The sequence below is a fragment of the Rhinolophus sinicus genome, chromosome 4 (genome assembly GCF_057876585.1).
Source record: "Rhinolophus sinicus isolate RSI-liver-muscle chromosome 4, RSI-T2T, whole genome shotgun sequence".
Classification (NCBI taxonomy): Eukaryota; Metazoa; Chordata; class Mammalia; order Chiroptera; family Rhinolophidae; genus Rhinolophus; species Rhinolophus sinicus.
Window position 1 is genome coordinate 70,972,627 of NC_142504.1, and position 21,238 is coordinate 70,993,864.

The following is a 21,238-nucleotide window of genomic DNA, read 5'->3' on the forward strand; positions in this document are numbered from 1 at the left end:
CCCCTCTTTTCCTATAAATTTATATTTGAATTATAAAAGGAAAAAAAACTTATTTTTTAATAAAATTGGTCCATTGTAGTCCTACACTCCTGTAGGGAGGTAAAGGGTATGAAGAGTTTATCAATTATAAAATGCTTTGTTATTTTGTAGGAATCCTGTTTTATACCTAAGTGACAGATTTATATTAAGCATTTTCTTGCACTAGCTGAGGTTTGTGTCTTTTAATAAAAAAGCACTGAATGTTCGTATCAGCAAGAGAAGTAGGTAACTTTGAATGAGAAGCTAATTTAGCAGTCATTTAGTTAGGAAATGGGGGTTTTAGAGATGCTGTAGAAACAAGTGGAAGAGATGAGGATAAACTCGGACTTTTTTATTGTTTCTATGGAACAAAACATTAGAGCTGAAAAGGCACACAGCCTGAAATGCATGACAATGACCATTTTTTATAGGTGAAGTGAATTGTGAATATGATTTCATTTACACCTGCACGATGCCTCCTTTGAAGCTCATTACCATTTCCTTTGGCAGTCGTTTAATAAATATATCCCTGAGAGAGTCGTAATGAAACACAGTTCATGTTTCTTGAAAAACTAAAGGACTCCTCTTGCCATCACCCCAGCATACTTAACGAATGTCCTTACCCCACCTTTTTGAATTTGAAGTTTCTAGGCATCTAAATCTTTTTAGCTTAAGCAAAACACAATTAATAAAGTAAATTTAGTATACAGAAAGGGCCCAGTTTAAGCCAAAGCTAAACATACACATTTTGTATTGCTTTCTATTTGGGATTGCGAATAATGGTGTTTACTTTCAGTAACTGAAATAATAAACAGCTACATTTCGTACAAAGTGAAAATATCAGGAGAAGAGAAGGGAGCATCGGAACATGGTAATCTTTAGTGAGTCGGAAAGGAAGGGAAATGTGCGCTTTCAAATGGCAAGGGTCCTCCAAGAAAGCATGGAATTGAGTATAAGAAGAAATAAAGCAATGAAAATATCATGAAAATCTAATTTTAAAAATGTTTTGGAATTTGAGTACAAGATTAGAGGTGTACACTGTAAAATAATTAAAATAATGAGTTAAAGTGAGAAGTACTGTATTTAAATGCTTCTGATTTTGTTTGCCATTTAAAAAGCAGTTTATTGTTTGCCTTATATTGGCATGTGGGAGGGAAGAAAACTATTAAAAAAAGTTTAGAAATTGGAATTTACTGATCTAGGCCATCAATAGCATTCACTCATAGGTACAATGTACCCTGATGCCCTTTCAGATATGTGGAATTAAATATTGATTCTAGTGAGATTCCAGAATTTAAAAGCCTTGCATTTTTAAGGTTTATTGCTTTACTTTCAACAGAAATGGAAGTTTTATTATATTAAAATTAGTCAAAAACAAATGATTTTCATTCACTATATTATACATATAATTGAAAAATAATATACCTAGGAAATATTTGACAAGGGTGTGGGAGTTTATTTGAGGTTCTGTGATTTATGTGATATATGACAGATAAAGTATTATATGGTATATTCATAGGAGGAAAATAATGGTAGGTTATTTTATTATTTAAATAGCTGATGGATGGTTTGCTGGGCTCTATCCATTTTGCGTTTTTATTCACCTTTTGTATAGCTGGCTCTCTGCCTTAGGGACAAGTCATAGAATTAAAGACAAAAGCAGGTGCAAAATGGATTCATGACTAGAATAATAACACTGAAACTCAAAATTGGGATATTTCTTTACTAAATCTGCCTTTCTGTTTCATGTATAGTGAGCCCAGGGGCTAATGTCATATGTTTAGAAAGATTCCTATTTTGACACATATTTGACAACTTTTTTAAGTTTAGAGTGCATTGATATAAGACGTATATACTACAGCTACATTTGTGTAAAAACTCAGTTTTATAAAATAGTGAGGAAACGTCAACTGTAATTGAAAAAAATTTAAAAAGTAGTAAGGAAGTTGGAAGAAGATGGTAAAAGAGGTGACAAACTTGTTGGCTTAAACAGAAAGCAGCGCTGCAAGTTTCCTGCCTTTCACTACCGCCTCCCCCACCACTCCCTTCCCCCACACCTACCTCACTAAATCATCACTAATTTCTAGTCTGAACCCCTTGTTTTATGGAAGAGGAAGTAGAAGACTAAAAAAATTAAATTAGTCACTCAGGGTCACGCATGGCAATGTGTTTGCTGCTGATTATTTTCATGTGTTATATCTATAAAGATTATATAGAGATTTTAAAGTGAAATGAACTGAAATGTTTATATTTTGAGATACCATTCTGTTTTCTGCATCTGTAACAGTTTTGACATCTAATTATTAAGTTATAGCCATTATTTGCTGAAACACATAATAATAGAATCCTAAATATGATAGAAATGGAAGATACTGAAGGTATGCAAATTTTTAAAAATAATATGATTTATACGCAAGAACTGTCCTATCTAGAAAAAAAAATAAACAACTTTGAAAATATGCTTTTTTTTACTAGTCATTTATGGTTTTTTGTCGTTTTTTTTTTTTTTTTTTTTAATTTATGATCCAGGGACTTGTTGGTTACATTTTTATAGAGATTCTTTAAACCACCTAAACATTTTCTTTTTGTGTTTTTGCAAAACTCTTTGGTCTAATGATAAAGTCATTAGACGGAATAAATCTATAGTGTCTATTACCTTTTAGTGAAAATTCAGTTCTGAAAGTTGTAATTGAGTCCTGTTTTTCATAAGACATAGAAATAGCTACTCTTTACCCATTTAAGAAAGATCTTAAAATGGTTAAAGACTATAAGTAAAGAAGAGTTATTACACTTTTAAATGCATAGATATGATTTTATTGTTTAGTCATCCATCAAATAATTATTGAAATACCTACTGTGTTGTAGGTATTATGTTGATATAGTAGTCCCCCCTTATCTGTGGTTTTGCTTTGTGTGGTTTCAATTACCTGAGGTCAGCCATGGTCTGAAAAATATTAAATGGAAAATTCCAGAAGTAAACAGTTCATAAGTTTTAAATTATCCACTGTTCTGAGTAGTATGATGACATCTTGCTCCGTCTCACCCGGGACGTGACTCATTCCTTTGTCCAGCATCTCCACACTGTATACTGTCTCTGCCTGTTAGTCACTTAGTAGCTGTCGTGGTTAGTAGATCAGTTATCAGACATTTTGAGAGATCACATTCACATAATTTTTATTACTGTATCTGGTTTTAATTTTTCTATTTTATTAATTATTGTTAATCTTTGACTGTGCCTAATTTGTAAATTCAACTTTATCATAGGTATGTATATGTAGGAAAAAACATAGTGTACATAGGGTTCGGTACTATCCACGTTTTCAGCCATCCACTGGGTATCCCCCACAAGTAAGGGGGGGACTCCTGTACTGGTATATTGATATATGAACACACATTATTCCTTTCCTTGCGTATAAGGGAAGGAGGTTATGGGAGGGTTGCATAATTATAAAGTTTGATGAATTACAGGAAGAAAACAGTGAGGCCCAATTAGAATAATTATGTAAAAAGGGAAGGCCTCTCCGGGACAACACTTGAAGAATAGGAGATGGCCAGGTGAAGAGCAGAGGAAAAAATGTTCTCAGCAAAGAGAACAGTGTGTCTGCAAATCCTTGAGGCAGAAAATCTTGATGTGGTTTAAAAACTGAAAGGAGACTATGTGGTTGGATCACCATAGGATGGGAGCGTAGGCAATGCTGCTGGGTATGGATAGGGTGTTGAGGCCTTGGCTTACACCGAAAGCCATGGCTTTAAAGAGTTTAGATTTTACTTCAAGCACATTGGGAAGCTTTTAAAGCGTTTTCGGCAGTGAGTGATGTCATGCATGTTTTATGAAGATCAGACAGAACAGAGGTGGGCTAGAATAGAGATACTAGGGAAAAGGAGGTTATTCAAAGTGTTCAGGGGAAAAATGGTGGCTTGCTTAGTGGCAGAGAACCTATTCAAGATATATGGTTGACTTTTGAACAACACGAGTTTGAACTGCGTGTGTTCACTTATATGCAATTTTTTTTCAGTGACTATATTGGAGAATTTTTTGGAGTTTTCCTTACTACCATGAAGCAGTCATACTGATTACATTAAGCTACCACAAAGCAATCATATTACTGTTTCATTATTAATGCATGAATTGTTATATCTGTAAGTAAATATGAATTTCTTTTTCACAATATCTTTTCATTCTTGATGTCTAGTATTAATAATAAGTATAATATCTACAGTCTTTTATATCATTAAGACAATATTGATGTAGGTACTGAGATGATTCATTTTGTGAAGAGATGACAAACTTACGGTACTGAGAAATACATACAGTACTATAAATGTATTTTTCTCTTCCTTATGATTTCCTTAACAATATTTTCCTTTATGTAGGTAAGAATACCGTATATAATATATATACTATACAAAATATGTGTTAATTGACTGTTCATGGTATCAGTAAGCCTCCTGGTTAACAGTAGGCTATTAGTAAGTTTTGGGGAAGTCAAAAGTTACATGCAGATTTTTTTACCATGGTAGGGGATCGGTGCCCCTGACCCCCACGTTATTCAAGGGTGAATTATATTTTGGAAGAATATATTACATGTAATATAAAAACTGTATTGTAATACTCAATATATACCGATAACAAAAGATAAACACAAGTCGCATTTGACTTCTGCAATTACAAGAGGTGCTCAAAGTGGTTACCATCAGTGTAATTTTAATATAGTTGTTTCCTTTCTTAAAATGTGTATACATTTTTTGGCACCCTCTGTGTGTGTGTGTGTGTGTGTGTGTGTGTGTGTGTGCGCGCGCGCGCGCCTATGTGCATGTGCGTGCAAAACTTTCCTATATTAGATAACGTAATGGAAAGGGCAATGTCAGGGTTGACTTCTGGAATTCTGGCTTGAAGGAATGGCATTGTCATTTTTTGAGGAGAGGAAGAGGAGGGGAGAAACAGATTTGGGAGAGAAAAATTAATAGATACCTGTGAGGAATGTCAAGTGGGCAGCTGGATACTAGTTTTAACAGCTCAGAACAGAGGTTTGGACGAGAGATATGAATATGCGAGCCAATGACTTACAGAAAGTATTTAAGACCCTGGGAAAAGGTATTTTAAGCTGAAAAGAAATGTAGAGAAAGAAGAGAAGAGGGCCTAGAATGGAGTTTTCCAGGACCTTCCCACATTTAGAGGTTGGATAAGGAGTAGGCCTGTAAAAGAGAGTGAAAAGGAGTTCCCTGGGAGACAGGAGAAAAGCAGAGCGTGGTAAATTCTGAATTCCAAGGGACAGAAACATGTTGACAAGGAAAGTCCCATGATCAAGTTGGGGCTGCTAAAAGGTCAGTTGAGTCAAGAACAGACAAGAGCTGATGGTCTGTTGCATTGACCACAAGATCTACCCCAATCGAGTCAGGAGCCAGTGCAGAGAAAGAGGAAGTAAGGAAGTAGAAAATAGTAAGGGTCAACAGAAATTTTTTTTTGAGAAGTTATGTGTAGAAATCAGAAATATTGTAATAGCAGACATAAGATGTGAGATCAAGGGAAGTCTACTTTGTTTTAGTAAGATGGGAACCACTAGAGTATGACTGTATTTTGGTACTATTTTCCTCTGTAGAATGTGTATTAGATTGGGTGTGGGTTAGTATACTGAGGTTCAAACAAGAAGGAAGTTGATTTCTGCCTCATGTAACAGTCCAGAGCAGGGCTGTGCTCACTGAGGTCATCCAGGGACCCAGGCTGAAGACGGCAGCTCTGGCATCCTCCTGAAATCGGGGCCTCCATGACTGGGTCTACGGCACCAGCCAATGGGAAAGGGAAATCTAGGGCAAGTGGCTTTGTCTTTACAAAGATTATGTGAACATTGAATACATTTTCTTTGTTGTCTCTTGGTCCAGACTGAATTACATGGCCACAACTCATTGTGGTCTCAAACTAGGTTGAGAAATACCAGCAAAAACTGAAAGTTTAGTTATGAAAAGAAAGATGGAGAAAATAGATTCTGGGGAGAGTATTTCTGGCACAGATTATGAGCTCCTTGGGGATGGGGAAGGGGGTTATAATATGTATCTCTGTTTCTAAACCATAAACAGTGCTTCATATATATTTGATACTCAATAAGAGTTTGGTGAATTGAACTATTAAAACTAATCTTCCCCCTTCTGAAAGGTAGAATTCAATTGTAGGCTCCACTATTTTTTCTCTAGACTCATATCACTTCTCAGTATAAGCATACAAAAGAGAATATTTACTTTCAAGTTTTACTTGAAAATCTAAAATGTAAGAGGAAAAAAGAAAATTGTTTTATTTGAATTACTATCTTGCTCTGCATTTGGACTTGATATTTACATACACTTTGGGCAACTGAGCATATGTCAAGTTGATATGTCTTTTATTCAACAGAAAGAATAACTAAAAATTGTAAAAAATAACCCTAAATAGAAACACGGATATAGCATTTAGTTTATAGCATAAATTAGTATTTATTTGTAATGTTCCCCTCTTCAAATTATTAAACACATTCCAATGAGCATTGTGAAAATAGGAACTAAATGGTTTTACTATGGAGTTTTATTTATTTAACATAATTTTATGATATAGTAATAAGTGTATCATATGCTTTAAGCATTACACTAGCCCTTGGTCATGATGTTTTTACCATAAAATTAGAATTAGGAAGGGAAATTATATGACAATCTATTTTTGAGAGAGTTCCCACATACCTAAGTTAAGAAATTACTTAAATGACGTGGTAACCACTGGCAAAAAAGCTCGGTTCTACTTAGAGCAAAATACTGCTTCAAATAAAATTGCATGTCTATTATGAAAATAGGGGTGGTGTGGGGGGAGTAACAGCAGAGAATCGATTCTTTAGATATGATCGGGTTCAATTCCCTCATTTTGCAGTTGTGGAAACGGAGGCACAAAATATTTAAGTGTCTTGACTATGGTACCAAACAATTAGAAGACAGTGGTTATTTATATTTTATAAGGTATTTTTTTAGGATGTAAGAGCAGATTATTATATATTAAGATGTGTTAAGTTTCTTATGAAACTTCCCTTTCAACGTTTAAGGGAAATAGAAAGAATCTAGGAAGAAGCCTATGAGAATTAACATGTTGGAGGGCGAGGTGGCACTGCCTAGCTTCCCTGCAGCCATGGCCAGTGCTTATCCAGTATGGAGCAGAGTCCATGTCATTGAGAAGCCTCTCATGTAGTTGTGGTTGCTAATTCAAAAGGGGATAACAGAGTGATGGGAAATCAAAGAGGAAAGGCATTTGCTCATGCAAGAATGGAGAGATTCAGGGGGTGAGAGAGTCAGGGCAGGGCCCCTGTGTAGAGATAGGAAGGAGAAAGGGAATCAGAAAGAATATACGCTTCCATTATTAGATCATCCTTTCTAGAGATTAAAATATACAACTAATCCAGCAAATTCATTTTTCTGAAATTAAATATATGTTATGTAATTATTATGGAGTTAATGTCATCTTACAGTCGTCTGGCAAAAATCTAACGAATAAAACCTCTGATTATTTACAAATCAACTTTTACTTCTAGTTAAATGTTAATTTTGAACCATTCATTGGCACGCATCTCCTTGGTAAATTTGAGAAGTTGTCTATTAGTTGTATGCAGTAGGATTGTGCTTTGATTGTTAGCGTTTCTCCATCATTTTGTGCTGTGGTTCTCTGCAGTCTTTCATGTGTAGCATCCTAGTTTTCTTGCCTCGGGAAGGCAATTGCACCGAGTGATGGGACCTTCCCCTTTTCTGCTTGCAGAACAATCAACCATGACGACCGAATCTGGCTCAGACTCGGAATCCAAGCCGGAGCAGGAGGCTGAGCCCCAGGAGGCGGCGGGTCCGCAGGGACTCGCAGGGGCGCAGCCAGGGCCTGAGGAGCAGCGCCAGGCCCTGGAGCAGTTCGCAGCCGCAGCGGCTCACAGCACCCCCGTGAGGAAGGAGGTGAGCCCCCTGGGACCCCTGCCACCCGCTCCCCTGCAGCTGCTGCTGGCATCACCCAGAAAACCACTTAAAGAATGTTTACTGAGCTTTTGCAGGGTCTGATCTGACCTTGGTCTCTTAGCACTGGAGGGAACTATGAGGGGTCATCTGCTTTGCCCCTTCTGGTAGGAGGCAGATGAAAATTTACATTATTTTAAGGCTTTCAATGAATGACATTCCACAACCTTGCTTGGTAACTCCTTCATTTGATTAAAGCACTTAAACTCACACTGAAATCTGGACTGCAGGTTATTGGTTTTATCTGCATTTACAGGAAGGCTAGACACCACACTGATGGCTTTAATTATGCTCCTGATTTTTTTTCAAGCCCAGGGGTTAGAGCTATTTTGGTTTTTCCCAGGAGCCACTCTGACCCTAATGTTGCCAGCTACTCTTAGTGGATTTTCAGGTTGGTCTCTTTCCTACTCCTTTGTACATGTGTATTTTCACCTCTATTCAGTTGTCACGTGTAATGTGAATCTTTTAAAAATTTCCATGTAAAATGTAAAGCATGGTTTACACTTGGGCCTTGAATGAATCCATGTTTGAATTTCTTTGGCTTAAAACTTCAGACCTGGAACCAACATGTTTTAGAGTGCTGACTCACATGTGATAAGGAAATCTGGAGTCCCATGCCGATGATTTACCTTTCATAGGTCAGATGTATAGATGTATCCAGCTAGAAATTCTAGACCATGTAACAGAAGAGACATGAAATCAGTATGTTAGTAAAATTCTTTATAATATTAAACTTCAGTGTATGTTTACAACCTGATTATTTCTTTTCCCATAGTATTCTGCTTTTAAATAGTATTAAGGATAACATTGATTTTCACACTTTATAAATAAATGCTTTGTCAGATCTAAGATGTTTTGTGATGGGGAACTAGGGGTCAGCCTTCCAACTTGTTAAACACAATCTAAGGAGCAGTTCTCTTCATCATGGTGTTGTTCCTTTACCTTTTATTTTTGTGAATGAGTGGTGGTGGGTGATAGTGTTTGTTTTTAAATCTTTAGAAATTTACTATTGCTGGACTGGCTTTTCTCGATGCTTCCCTCTTAACTCTGAAATGAAATAAAAATGAAAAGCAGGGAATAATTATAGAGAAGGAAGAGTTTCTATACCCAGACATGATTTAAATATACTTTCTCTTCCGTCGTCAGTTGTTTGAAACAAAATGAGAGAAATGACAGATACTGAGCCCTTAGAAGGAAAGATGACTTGTTGCAAAGTCAAGAGACTCTAAGTTAGTCCTGTCTCTTCCCTTAGTTATTAGTAGCCTGGAGAACTCATTTAAGTCCTCTGGTCCTCGGCTTCCTCATTTACAAATGAAGAGATTGGAAGAGATCATTTTCTAAGATCTGTCCACTCCGAAATTCTTGGATTCATACTGGAAGCCCAGTTAAGTTGGAAGTGAAACTAAGCACATTTTGGTAGTTAGCAATGATTAAAACATGGCTTTTGGCTGGATTTGAATTCCAGGTTACTAGTTTTATGACCTTGAGAAAGTCTGTTAAGATTGTGCCTTGTGCCGCGTTCTCCTCATGTACACATGAGGGTAATAATACCTACCTCCCAGAGCTGTCGTGAGGATTAAATGAAATAGAAGGTTTGCTAAAATGGTTGATACTGATATTTTAAAATTGTAGTGCATTGTATGTCTATAATTGACTTTTCATTTGAGGTACTTGATCTGCTCTTCTAGAGCTGTTAAAGTTTTTTCAGTGTGCTTAAGATGGGGGATGTAAAGTAAAGAATAGGGAATATAGTGAAAAATAATATAATAACTATGTATCATGCCAGATGGGTACTAGACTTATCAGGAGATCACTTGTAAATTACATAAATTTCTAATCACTATGCTGTATAGCTGAGACTAATATAAAATAATATTGAATGTCAACTGTAATTGAAAAAAAAAATTTTAATTAAAAAAAGAAAAAAATAAACAAAATGTGCTTAAGAGCCTCAATGATGTAGTTATGTTTCAAGTGTTAAGGAGAGGAAGCCTCCCTTTGAATAATGGTGATTTATGATGACTATGGAATTGACACAGAAGTAACCCAGAAAGCTTATTCTCATACAGATATTTTTAGTGTAGTAGAGGAAAAATGAAATTTCACCTTCCTATTACATAGAAAAGTTGACTCCAGGTAAAATTAAAAAAAAAAAAATGTAGCTTTTGTTGATTTTGCCTGTGAAATGAAAATGTAAATTACATATTCTCTGATCGCAAGGCTTTGAAATTGGATATCAACTGCAAAAAGAAAGCAGGAAAAAACACAAATACATGGAGATTAAACAACATACTTTTAAAGAACGACCGGGTCAAAGAAGAAATTAGAGGAGAGATCAAAAGATACATAGAAACAAATGACAATGAAAATACATCCTACCAAAATTTTTGGGATACAGCTAAAGCAATTTTAAGAGGGAAATTTATATCATTACAGGCCTATCTCAAGAAACAAGAAAAATCCCAAATAAATAACCTCACGTTATACCTTAAAGAACTAGAAAAAGAACAAATGAAACCCAAGGTCAGCAGAAGAAAGGAAATAATAAAAATGAGAGCAGAACTAAATGAAATACAGAACAAAGAGACAATAGAAAAATTAATGTGACGAAGAGCTGGTTCTTTGAAAAGGTTAACAAAATTGACAAACCCTTGGTTAGGCTCACTAAGATAAAAAGAGAGAAGACACTAATAAACAAAATCAGAAATGAAAAAGGGAAAGTTATCACAGATGCCACAGAAACACAAAGGATCATCCAAGAATACTGTGAAGGACTATATGCCACCAAATTCAATAACCTAGAAGAAATGGACAAGTTCCTAGAAACATATAGCCTTCCAAGGCTGAACCATGAAGAACTGGAAAATCTAAACAGACCGATCTCCAGTAACGAAATAGAATCAGTCATCCAAAACCTTCCCAAAAGCAAAAGTCTGGGACCAAATGGCTTCAGTAGTGAATTCTACCAAACCTTCAAAGAGGATCTAATACCAATCCTGCTCCAACTCTTCCAAAAAATTAAAGAAGAGACAGTACTCCCTAACTCATTTTATGAGGCCAACATTACCCTGATACCAAAACCTGGTAAGGACAACACACAAAAAGAGAACTGCGGACCAATATCTCTGATGAATACAGATGCAAAAATTTTTATCTGCATATCAATACAAAAAATTATGAATAGAATTACCGTATGACCCAGCAATCCCTCTCCTGGCTTCCTACCCAAAAAATCTGAAAACATTTATCCATAAAGACACATGTGCTCCAATGTTCATTGCAGCTTTATTTACGGTGGCCAAGACATGGAAACAACCAAAATGTCCTTCGATAGATGAATGGATAAAGAAGTTGTGGTATATATACACGATGGAATACTATTCGGCGGTAAGAAAAGATGATATAGGAACATTTGTGACAACATGGATGGATCTTGAGATTATAATGCTAAGTGAAATAAGTGAGACAGAAAAAGCAGAGAACCATGTGATTTCACTGATATGTGGTATATAAACCAAAAACAACAAAAGAACAAGGCAAACAAATGAGAAACAACAACTCATAGACACAGACAATAGTTTAGTGGTTACCAGAGGGTAAGGGGGTGGGGGGTGGGAGATGAGGGTAAGGGGGATCAAATATTTGGTGATGGAAGGAGAACTGACTCTGGGTGGTGAACACACAATGGGATTTATAGATGATGTAATACAGAATTGTACACCCAAAATCTATGTAATTTTACTAACAGTTGTCACCCCAATAAATTTAAAAAAAAAGGAAAATGTGAACTAAAAGTACATAAGTCTTATGTGAATTATAAAGTACTTAAATGTATGTTATGGTTGTTGATATAAAATTTCAGTGTTAACAAATTACTATCTTATGGCCAAAACATCTTAGATGTTTTTTTACTTTTTACACTATTTTAATGCTTTCATATAGAAAGACTACAGTGAAAAAAAAAGTGAGTCCAAGTTGCCAGAGAAGGTTTTCTTTTGTTTTACTTGAGGCTTGCCTTCTCAACTACTATGGCCTTTGAAGTTGGTTATTCAGTTTTTTTGTTGGTTTCTCTGCTCAGCAAATCAGTGTCTTTTTATTTTTAAGAACTTCTCAAGACTTTGCCTTGAACTCCTGGGCAAGTTTGTGGAAGAAAGAACTGTATTTGTAATCTTCTGGATGGACAACAAGATAGAAAATGCCATCATAAAAGCAGATATCTATGTCTAAAATCCAAAATAAATGTATCAAAAAGTAATTTTGTGATTATATTAGGGTGAAATTGTAGAGGCTAATAAGAATGTTGAAATGATAAGCTGCCAACACTTTCTTTACTCTCAAGCCCATGTAATTTAGCTACCAAGATGATGGTATGTTCATGAGAGAGGAAATTTAATGTTTATTTAAGAGGCCTAAACTGAATTTGGGAGCATGTTTTTCTTTAGCCTATCAGTGGGTATTTGCAGGCCAGTGGAACGGTAGTCTGGCCCATGAGTTGAATTTGCACTAATACCTTTGGTGGTCATTTAATAGATGGAAGAGGGTGTAAAAAAAATTGGACAACAGTGCACAGAGAGATTTCCAAGGAGATTGATTCAGGGAGAATTTTATTGTTACATAAGACACCCTCTGCAGTTGTGGCACTAGCCTGGACTAAACTGTTATGATTTGAAGGCAGATTAAAGCTTTTGGCGAGATTTGGTCTGTTCTTATACTGGCTCATTACAATGAAGGGAAGCAGACTCGGGATTACTTTGTGATGAATTTCAGTGCTTCTGGCTTCATTGAATTGACTTAGAACTAAATCAAATATCTGAACAGTTGTGACATTACTGAGATTAATACCTGAAGTTCTCTGGGCCTTACAGTTTATAAGATACCTTTTGTGTGTATGGTGTGGTTATGGGTCATGGAATGTAGAAAGATCCAGTGAATGAAGAAAATAGAGTGAATTAGATAATATCTTGATGATTTAAAGACCTATGCTAGCCAATGCCTTTTTAAAAGTTAGGAGTCCATTTGTTTCCGTCTTTGCTCAGTGAAGTATCAGTGCTTCAAAAGTGAATCCTGAGTCAAACTGAAATAAGGCCCAATTAGTGCATCTAAACAGCAAAAGTTATTTAGCCAAAACTGTTAGCATTATAAGTACCTGTGTATGTATATCCTTTTCTAATTTCCTAATTCAGATGTCTCATCCTTTAGGAATAGGAATGCCCGTTTCTAAAGTGTTCTGGTATTGCCTGAGCAATGCAATATTTATTTCCTCTCTTGCAATGAAAACTGTTCATTGTTTGTTCTTCTCAGGTCACTGACAAGGAACGGGAATTTGCTGCTGGAGTTCTAAAACAGCTCGAATATCAGCAATTTGAAGACGATAAACTTTCTCAGAAGTCATTTAACAGTAAACTCTCTCGATCTCCATTAAAGATTGTCAAAAAGCCTAAAAGCATGCAGTGCAAAGTGATACTTCTGGATGGATCAGAATATACCTGTGATGTGGAGGTAGGTGTATATTTTAAAACTTTTTTGTCCCAGACACTGAGAGTGGGGAAATGTTGCCATAAAACATGCAAGATGCTTCTTTATTTTTTCAGAACTCTGGAAAATTACTCAGGCCGTTTCTAAATATAGAATTATTTGCAAAGTCTCTAACGAGATTAAATTACTAAAAATCTTTATATTGTCCCCAAAATGTTACCATCAAAAGAAAAGTATGATCTTCTTTAAAAAAAAAAAAATCTCCAACACTTTCCATGGTAGGGAAAAAAATTGGAGGTCTTAAAAATCAAATTTTCATTAATATCCTGGCTATGAGCTACCATTTAAATGAATTTGATTTTTTCTATTTCAGTAATTTATGGCCAAGTAAATTGTTTATTGGTACAAACTTGGAAATTCCTATACATAGGAACATTTCTATACATAACTCTATACATAATTTCTATACATAATTTGAACTGTGAATGTCCTTTTCTTACTTGGAGAATGAGTAATTTGTAAAATGCACATCGTGGTAGGTACTGCTGCTGGAGTGTTTTAGTAAAGAAAACTATAAAACTCCTCTCAGAGAAGGGGCAGTTGAATGACCTTTGTCCAAGATGGTTGGTAAGCTCAAGCTAACATGAGAACAAGACAACTGTGCGTAGCTATGGACATGGGTGATTGGCGAGCTCTCCAAGTATCATGGAGAGAACACATAGGGCATGACCTCAAGCCATAGGAGCAGGTTTCCGTGTGCACCACCCATGGCATCTGCTCTCCACAGCTGGGAGGAGCAGCTTGTTCTTCCAGCAAGGTGATTCAATTTCAGATTGAACGTTCGTGTAAAGAGCTCATTCCTCCCATGCCCAGCCCCCACTGTCCTTTTTCATATAGGGACATCACACATGCCTCTACACCAGGCCCTCCCTCCACGTGCTTACACAATTCAGCTCTCCCACTAGGTGTGCTGAACGTCACTCCCGTGCACCATGGGCAGTGTATGCCTATGTGTTGTTCCACATTCTGTTCCTCTTTCCTCATGACACAGCCAGCACCGAGCTCACCTGATTTCCCTTGTCCCACATTCATTCATCTCCACTTTCTCTGTCTACAACCCCTGTGTCATTCCTATTATATTTTGCATAATGCACTCAGGTGCTCAGTGCTTTCCTTGGAACTGAAGATTCATATCCATTTCATGGATGTCAGTAAGGGTGGGAATAGGGTTGGGTTGCTAAATTATTGCAGATTGCAGAATATAGAAAAAATACATGTTTCGAAAGTAAATTACTAGATCAAAAGTTATTTAGTTTATCATACAGTTACAGAATTTTCGTCATCGTACATATAACTTGACAAATATTGGTGGGTTTCTGCAGGGAGTAAAATATATGTTCCAAGGACCCTACCTAAGGTTTGCCATGCACAGATCCATGTCTTGCATTTCCCTGGCTTTGATTTTGGCTAATTTCTTAGCCCAAAGTGTTCAATTATTTATTTGGATGTTTGTTCCGGAAATGGGGAGATTACAATAATCTATTTCTACCTGTGGTTATTATGAATTTTAAAGGACGTTTGTAACCTCGAGAGAGATTGTGTTTTTCCAGTGTAGATCCACTTTCTGGAGAAATTGATCTAAGTCAAGAATCTTTTTTCCCTTAACTTCAGAGTCTTTCTATTGATTACATTATGTAATGGAATAAAGAGGGTTACCTGGCAGTCTTCTAGTCATAGCTACCAGAGTTTTCTAGAGTCTAGAAGAGAGTTTATAGTGTTTCATGTGGGGAGACTAAATGCCATAGGACCGACCGAGGCATTTTGCTAAATTTAATTTATTTCTCATGCTTCAAATTCATTATAGATAATCTGTGTTCTTGAGTGTAGTATTTTTATTTTTTAGTTAGCTTTGAATACACTTCAGTGTTACTTTTAATGTCACTGTGAACATGTTGAGTGGCAGGACAATGTTGTTTGCCTTTATAATTAAGTACTTTTATAAATTTGACAGATTCTTAAGGTTAACATTAGTCTGGGACACAAAACCTTGTCAGCAGACTGTTTTCAGTTTTCAACAGACATTGGTAATAGAAAAAAAAATGTGTTTACTACTGACATCGTTAGAGGATGGAGAAATTTGGATGTGGTAAAGTGAAATGGATTTATTTGTAGCTGGTTGAAGAAGGAAAATGGTTGTGAATCAGTGGTGGGGCTCAGATGCTAGTTGAAAAAGCATATTCGCAGTGCCTTGTCTTTAAATACAAGCTATACAATGTAAACCTTGGCTGGCGAGGTAACAGAGTATAATAGGTAAACAAAGGTTGAAAAACTTTACCCTAGGGAAAATATCCTTCAGTCTTTTCTCTCCTTTAAGTTTTCACCAAAGTCTTAGATGAAGTCACCAAAAAAAAAAAAGAAAAGAAAGAAAAGAAAATGTATTTTTAAAGTGATCCAGAGTTTTAAAAATGACTAAACAGCCTGCATGTCAGAATCCAGGTTTCTTGTGAAGTGGATAATGTGGAACACTGAAGCAAAGTAGCAAGACAACATTTATCAGAAATGGAGATAAAACTTCACTCGGCTTTTAAGGATCAAGTGCAAAATAGAAATGTGTTTGGGGTAAGGGGCAGTCTGACAATGATATAGTTTGGGTGAACCTCATCTTTGGGTTTAAGTCAGTTACAAGCTCAACACAAAGTAGCAGTGCCGTGTGTCTGCCCTGCCGGGCATGTTCATGCAGTCACAGGCTGCTTCTGTGGAAGTTTGGTGCTTGGTTTCCTGAAGGCGGCGGGCCCCTGGTTTCTTGTGCTAGAGAGCTCCCATCTGTGATGTCTTTTTCCATTCCCATGTGATAGGAATGCTCCAAAGCCACCAGACGGGTGTGCAAACATGGAATTGCTCACTTGTAACCCATGATGTCAAGTTCCTTAAGCTTTCTGAATCTGTTTCCTTACCAGAAAAATGGGGGTGAAAGTACTTGCCTTCAAAAGGCATTATTAAGAAAATTAAAGCTGATTATTTATTTGAACATTATTTGGGATGTAGCATATTCTTAATAAGTGGAAGATGTTTAATACAATAATAAGAACAGTGAATTCTGACTTGAATTTATTCAGGATGGTCAGTGATCTGAGAAACTTTCCCCTGAGGAGTTCTTAGCGATACAGGATGTGTTGACTATGGAAAAAAATAAGATTTGGAGGGACAGGGTAGCTAATTTCAGTTACTTGAAAAGGTGGTCATTGAATGTCTATCATAATTTTTTTTTTAACATATAGAAAGTAAAACTTTCTATATGTTAGAAAGATAGAAGTTATAGGAAGTCATATTAAACAAAAAACAAAAAACAGAAAAGGAGTGTTTTAAATGATTGCTGTCGACTTTGTGATGATATATGCTGTGCCATTAGGATTCCAGCAGAAAGTGTAGGTGTATGTATGGAAACCAACAGCTCCTCAAACCAGATAACTTCTAATATATCTTCCTTCTCTAAGACTCATGGAGAGAAGAGAGAGACACACACACACACAAATCTGAATTAAAGAAGCAGAATTGCTTCCCCAGTCTCTGACCCCAGCACATACTGTTAGTTGTAGGTGAATTTAGAACAGAATGCAGAAGATATAACAGGTGTAACTTTTGTTGCATTTAATAAGGCATCAAAAAAGACATTTTAACGAAATCTCTATGCCTAGGTGTTTTTCCCCATGGCTTATTTAATGCCTTCACCCCTTCACCATCAAAATCAACAACGCTCAACTTTGCCATGACTTTATCATTGGAATTTATAGTCGCCTGTAAAGGATCCCCCATGCGTGTGCACACATGCACTTTGAAGTAGCTTAGCACAGTTCTCTTTTCTTTGGAAACCTCAAGGTAGCATTTACCACTGCCCAGCAGAGTGCAGTGGGAGAAACCCAGCAACCCAGAAAAGCAGGATACTTCACAGAAAAGCACTGCTCTCTAAGAGCAATGACTGAAACCTTACTAAGTCTTGGATTCCTGCCCTTCCCCCCACACCCCCCAATGTTTGATGGAAGCCTCTTCCGCTTTTGCTGGCTTTTTCAAATTTCTTTCTAGCAGTAGACTGAGATCATTCTGGCAGTCAATGTTTTTCCATTTCAGAGACTTTTTCCTCAATAATTTTTTTCAAAGCCTTAGTCTTGATTATCTAAAATATAAAACGATCTCATTAACAGTAAAATATAAGAAAAGATCTTATTACAAGTAATTTGATATATGTGTTTGGGAAATGTTTGCATGCTACCAGATTTTCCGGTAGCCCAACAAAATCACTAATACTGCCATTCCCATTAAAGAACACAAGAAAGTTCCTATAGCCGGTTTGTTCTCATTGTTGTTTTTTTCTTGAACATAAATTTTAAAAGAGAAAATAAACCAAAATACTCTAGTCACATGCAAGAGAAAATAGTGCTTGCTCATCACATTTATTTTAGTCCCGTTGCTTCCATGTTCAGTGGCCTCATTTAAGTCTGACTAATTAGCACACAACATATTTTCTAATGACCATCCAATTAGAAATGTTTTCTCTTATTTGGTCACCACTGTAATCTAGTCTAATTTGGTTTTCAGAAAGTAAGTCAAAACATGATCTGAAATTTGAGTCCATATTTCATAATACTGGTTTGCTGCTGCATATAGAAAATGTTTAAGCCATTTTATGGTGTAGTTTGGTTTGTCCTCCACAAGATACCCAATTGTTGGAGGAGTCTAGAGCATGACTGGAAAAATGACAGAGGTTTACCTTGCAGGACACAGGTTCCTTGTGAGGAACCTCACAAGGGCCCTGCCATGTGTCTCCTTGCATGTAAGACCTCAGTTTACCTAGTCTTTTCATACTGCGGATTCAATAGTGAGAGAGATTTAATGGTAATGAGACCCAGGTAAATTCACGCAGGGTAGCACTGCAGGGGAAGACGTCAATGAATCAGCCACACTAGAGAGAGATTTGTATCCAGATTGGGACAAATTAAAGAGCTACATAAGTGTAGCAGCAAAATAAAAGTCTGCCCTCCAGGGTCGGCCCTGTCCAGAAGCTGCCTGCCCTCCAGGATGGCCAAGAATCCCAGAGTAAGCACAAACAGTGGAGTTTACTCCAACAAGCATTTCTGGATACCCTCCAGAGATGCTTCTAAGGACGGAGAGGGTAAGGAAAGTTATGTCATTATGTCCTAAATGTGCTTTTGTCACCTTCTAACTGGTCAGGAAGGGACTGTTAAAAAAATTTCTAAATGCTGTCTTGCCTGTGATTCAATTAGATGTCCAAATATATTGTACTATTTTACGTACTCTACTTACTGGGATTTGGTTCGAAAAACAAATTCAGTGTCTGAATTTTCCAACTTCTATAGGTTGCGTGATTAGAATACCTTACAATCCCTTTGGAAGTTCTTGACCAGACAGCGAAGAGAATTCCGTAATCCAGAAAATTGATTAAAGCACCTGTTGCCTTTCACGAATAATAAGAAATAATGATTAATTATAAAAAATAAGGATATTTTTCCAAACCAATACAAGTATTGTTCATTCAGCAACTACGTAAGTGTCAGAGTTTTTGATTCTGTGTGATTGAGTAAATTCTGATTTAACCTCTCAGTAGGTCTCTGGTCAACTAAACGTCTTACCATTATATACCATCTGTCATATGCTATAACCAAATTGCCCAGTCGAGCAGCATCAGCTTTCCTGCTTGAAGATCAATGCCCCTGGGGTCTCCCGAGGTTGAAAGGGTTTTAATTAACTTGGTTTCCTTATGTGATGACTCAGGTGCAACCATAGGAACTGTTACTTACAAGGACTATTAACACACACCTTCTCATTTACCTGACATAGCATTGCAGTTTGTCCTCATTAAGGCGAACACTTTTTATAGAATTGTTAAATCTATTTACCTGGATTTCATTTTTAAAGTAATAAACTCTAATAGCCCATCATGAGTGTATACGTGGTCTATTAAACCCTCTAAACCATATTAAGGTTAAAATTATGAGGATATATGTCAAGAAATGCAACCAGTAAATCCCTCTGGTGTGTCACCATACTGTGGGCTTTGAAAGCTGAGTGAATTTTGAAACTTGAGTGCCTGTACACATTGGGTGATTAATGCTATATGAAAGATAAAAATCACTGAGGAATTCTTTTTGCTTTTACCCTCCTCTCCCCCCTAGTTGTCTCATGGTGTTAAGGCCTGACGGGAGTCATTTTCCAAATGTTCATATTCTAACATCATGGTGCTGAAACACTAGGTTTGCTTTTTCACTTACTGTTCCCCCAACTACACATTTCCATTGTGTTTTCTGACCACTTTCTGCTGCTGATTTGGTGACATGAACTTTCCTGCTCTGTGTTCAGGCAGAGGGGATTCTCAAGCAAAATGCTCTCCAACATGTGCGTTTTGTCTTATTCGGGAGTATAATTTCTTACTTATCTTTGTACTTTGTACAACACAGCGGTTTATTTTTGTGTTGTAGATATTCATTACTTACTTGTTTCATGAGGGAAGCAATCTTCCAGTTTTAAAAATAATCTAAGTTTTCTAGTTCTTACCACCTCGTGATTAAAATTTCAGGTTATACTTTATAGTTTTATATCTAGTTTACTTACTTGAAATTCACGTGCTTTAGAAACTTTCCAACTTTGTCTCTGAAAGTTTTCACATGTGTTCTAGAGGAAATCTTTTCACTTACTTTACTCTGTTGGTGGCTTTATTGCCACAGACCCTTATGAGATGGTGGGTCAATCACTGATACCTCTCCCAGATCTCAGGAAGAGGGTCCTGCTCTCTCTTGGCTGCTTCTCCAGAAATAATTTCCCTTAACATCTCTGGGTTTAGGCTTACCTTGAGGTTTGGGGAAAGAACATGTAACGGAAAGAATACCTATTACTCCAAGAATACCTGTTTTAGGAGTGACAAGCCCAAACCCTTCTACAAGTCCCTACTCAGTGTCATCCTACCTGGCACCCATTCTGCTTCCACATGCCGGGGCCCAGCTCACATCCTCTGTAACTCAGCCCTAGCCCCAGGAACAAAGGAAATTCTTCCCTACGTTAGTCCAAGCCATTCCTCATTTCCTTCCCCAGGAAGTATTTCGCAGCATGATGTGTACATCAGCGAGTCCCTTGTGTGGAGACCTCAGCCTTCCATTCACACAGGTTTAGCTAGCCCTGTGGTCCCAGTACAGGAATGTCAGCTACCAGTGACCTTCTCCAGGCCCTTCCCTAGAAGTGGGCCTCTACTTACTGCTTCAAAAATTGTGTAAGGTGTAGTTTCTACCAGGCAACTCATTAAAATCTTTGTATTTTCTAGAACACCTTGATCATTTGCACATAGTACACACTAAAATATTTTTTGATAAGTAAGATAATCGTTTGAGCTTTACTTATTTGTCTTAATGCATATTCTTTTTTCTTTTACAACAATTCTTTATTCTTTTAAAACAATGTCAATTCAAAGAACTAACATCATACTGTATGCAGACGATGCCAAGGTGTTTTACTAATTTTGCAGGGGATTTAGTATAAAAAGTATTTCTTGAGGGCCTGTTATGTTCCAGGTACTGAAAATCAAATGAGTCAAAGGCTTCATACTTAGATGTGGGATGTCTTAGGGTCACACAATATTAGATCCGGAAGGGACGTTGGAAATAACTTTGTCTCCTCCCTCATTTTACTGATGAGGAAATAGGCCCAGAGAAATTAGTGGTGTGCCTGAGGACATGGC

At 36.8% G+C, this 21,238-nt stretch overlaps 1 protein-coding gene across 28 annotated transcripts in view; it reads left to right on the top strand.

Moving 5' to 3' along the window:
* EPB41L3 (erythrocyte membrane protein band 4.1 like 3) overlaps positions 1-21,238 on the top strand; it is a 237,916-nt gene that overhangs the window by 136,728 nt on the left and 79,950 nt on the right. For 24 of the 28 annotated variants that reach the window (XM_019755720.3, XM_074340310.2, XM_019755724.3 and 21 more), the window contains 2 exons: positions 7,781-7,965; positions 13,324-13,521. In XM_019755720.3, the coding sequence (XP_019611279.3) occupies positions 7,781-7,965; positions 13,324-13,521 (383 nt within the window). Of the gene's footprint in view, positions 1-7,780; positions 7,966-13,323; positions 13,522-21,238 lie in introns of those variants that run through there. The other 4 variants (XM_074340302.2, XM_074340320.2, XM_074340319.2 and 1 more) reach the window with 1 other exon arrangement.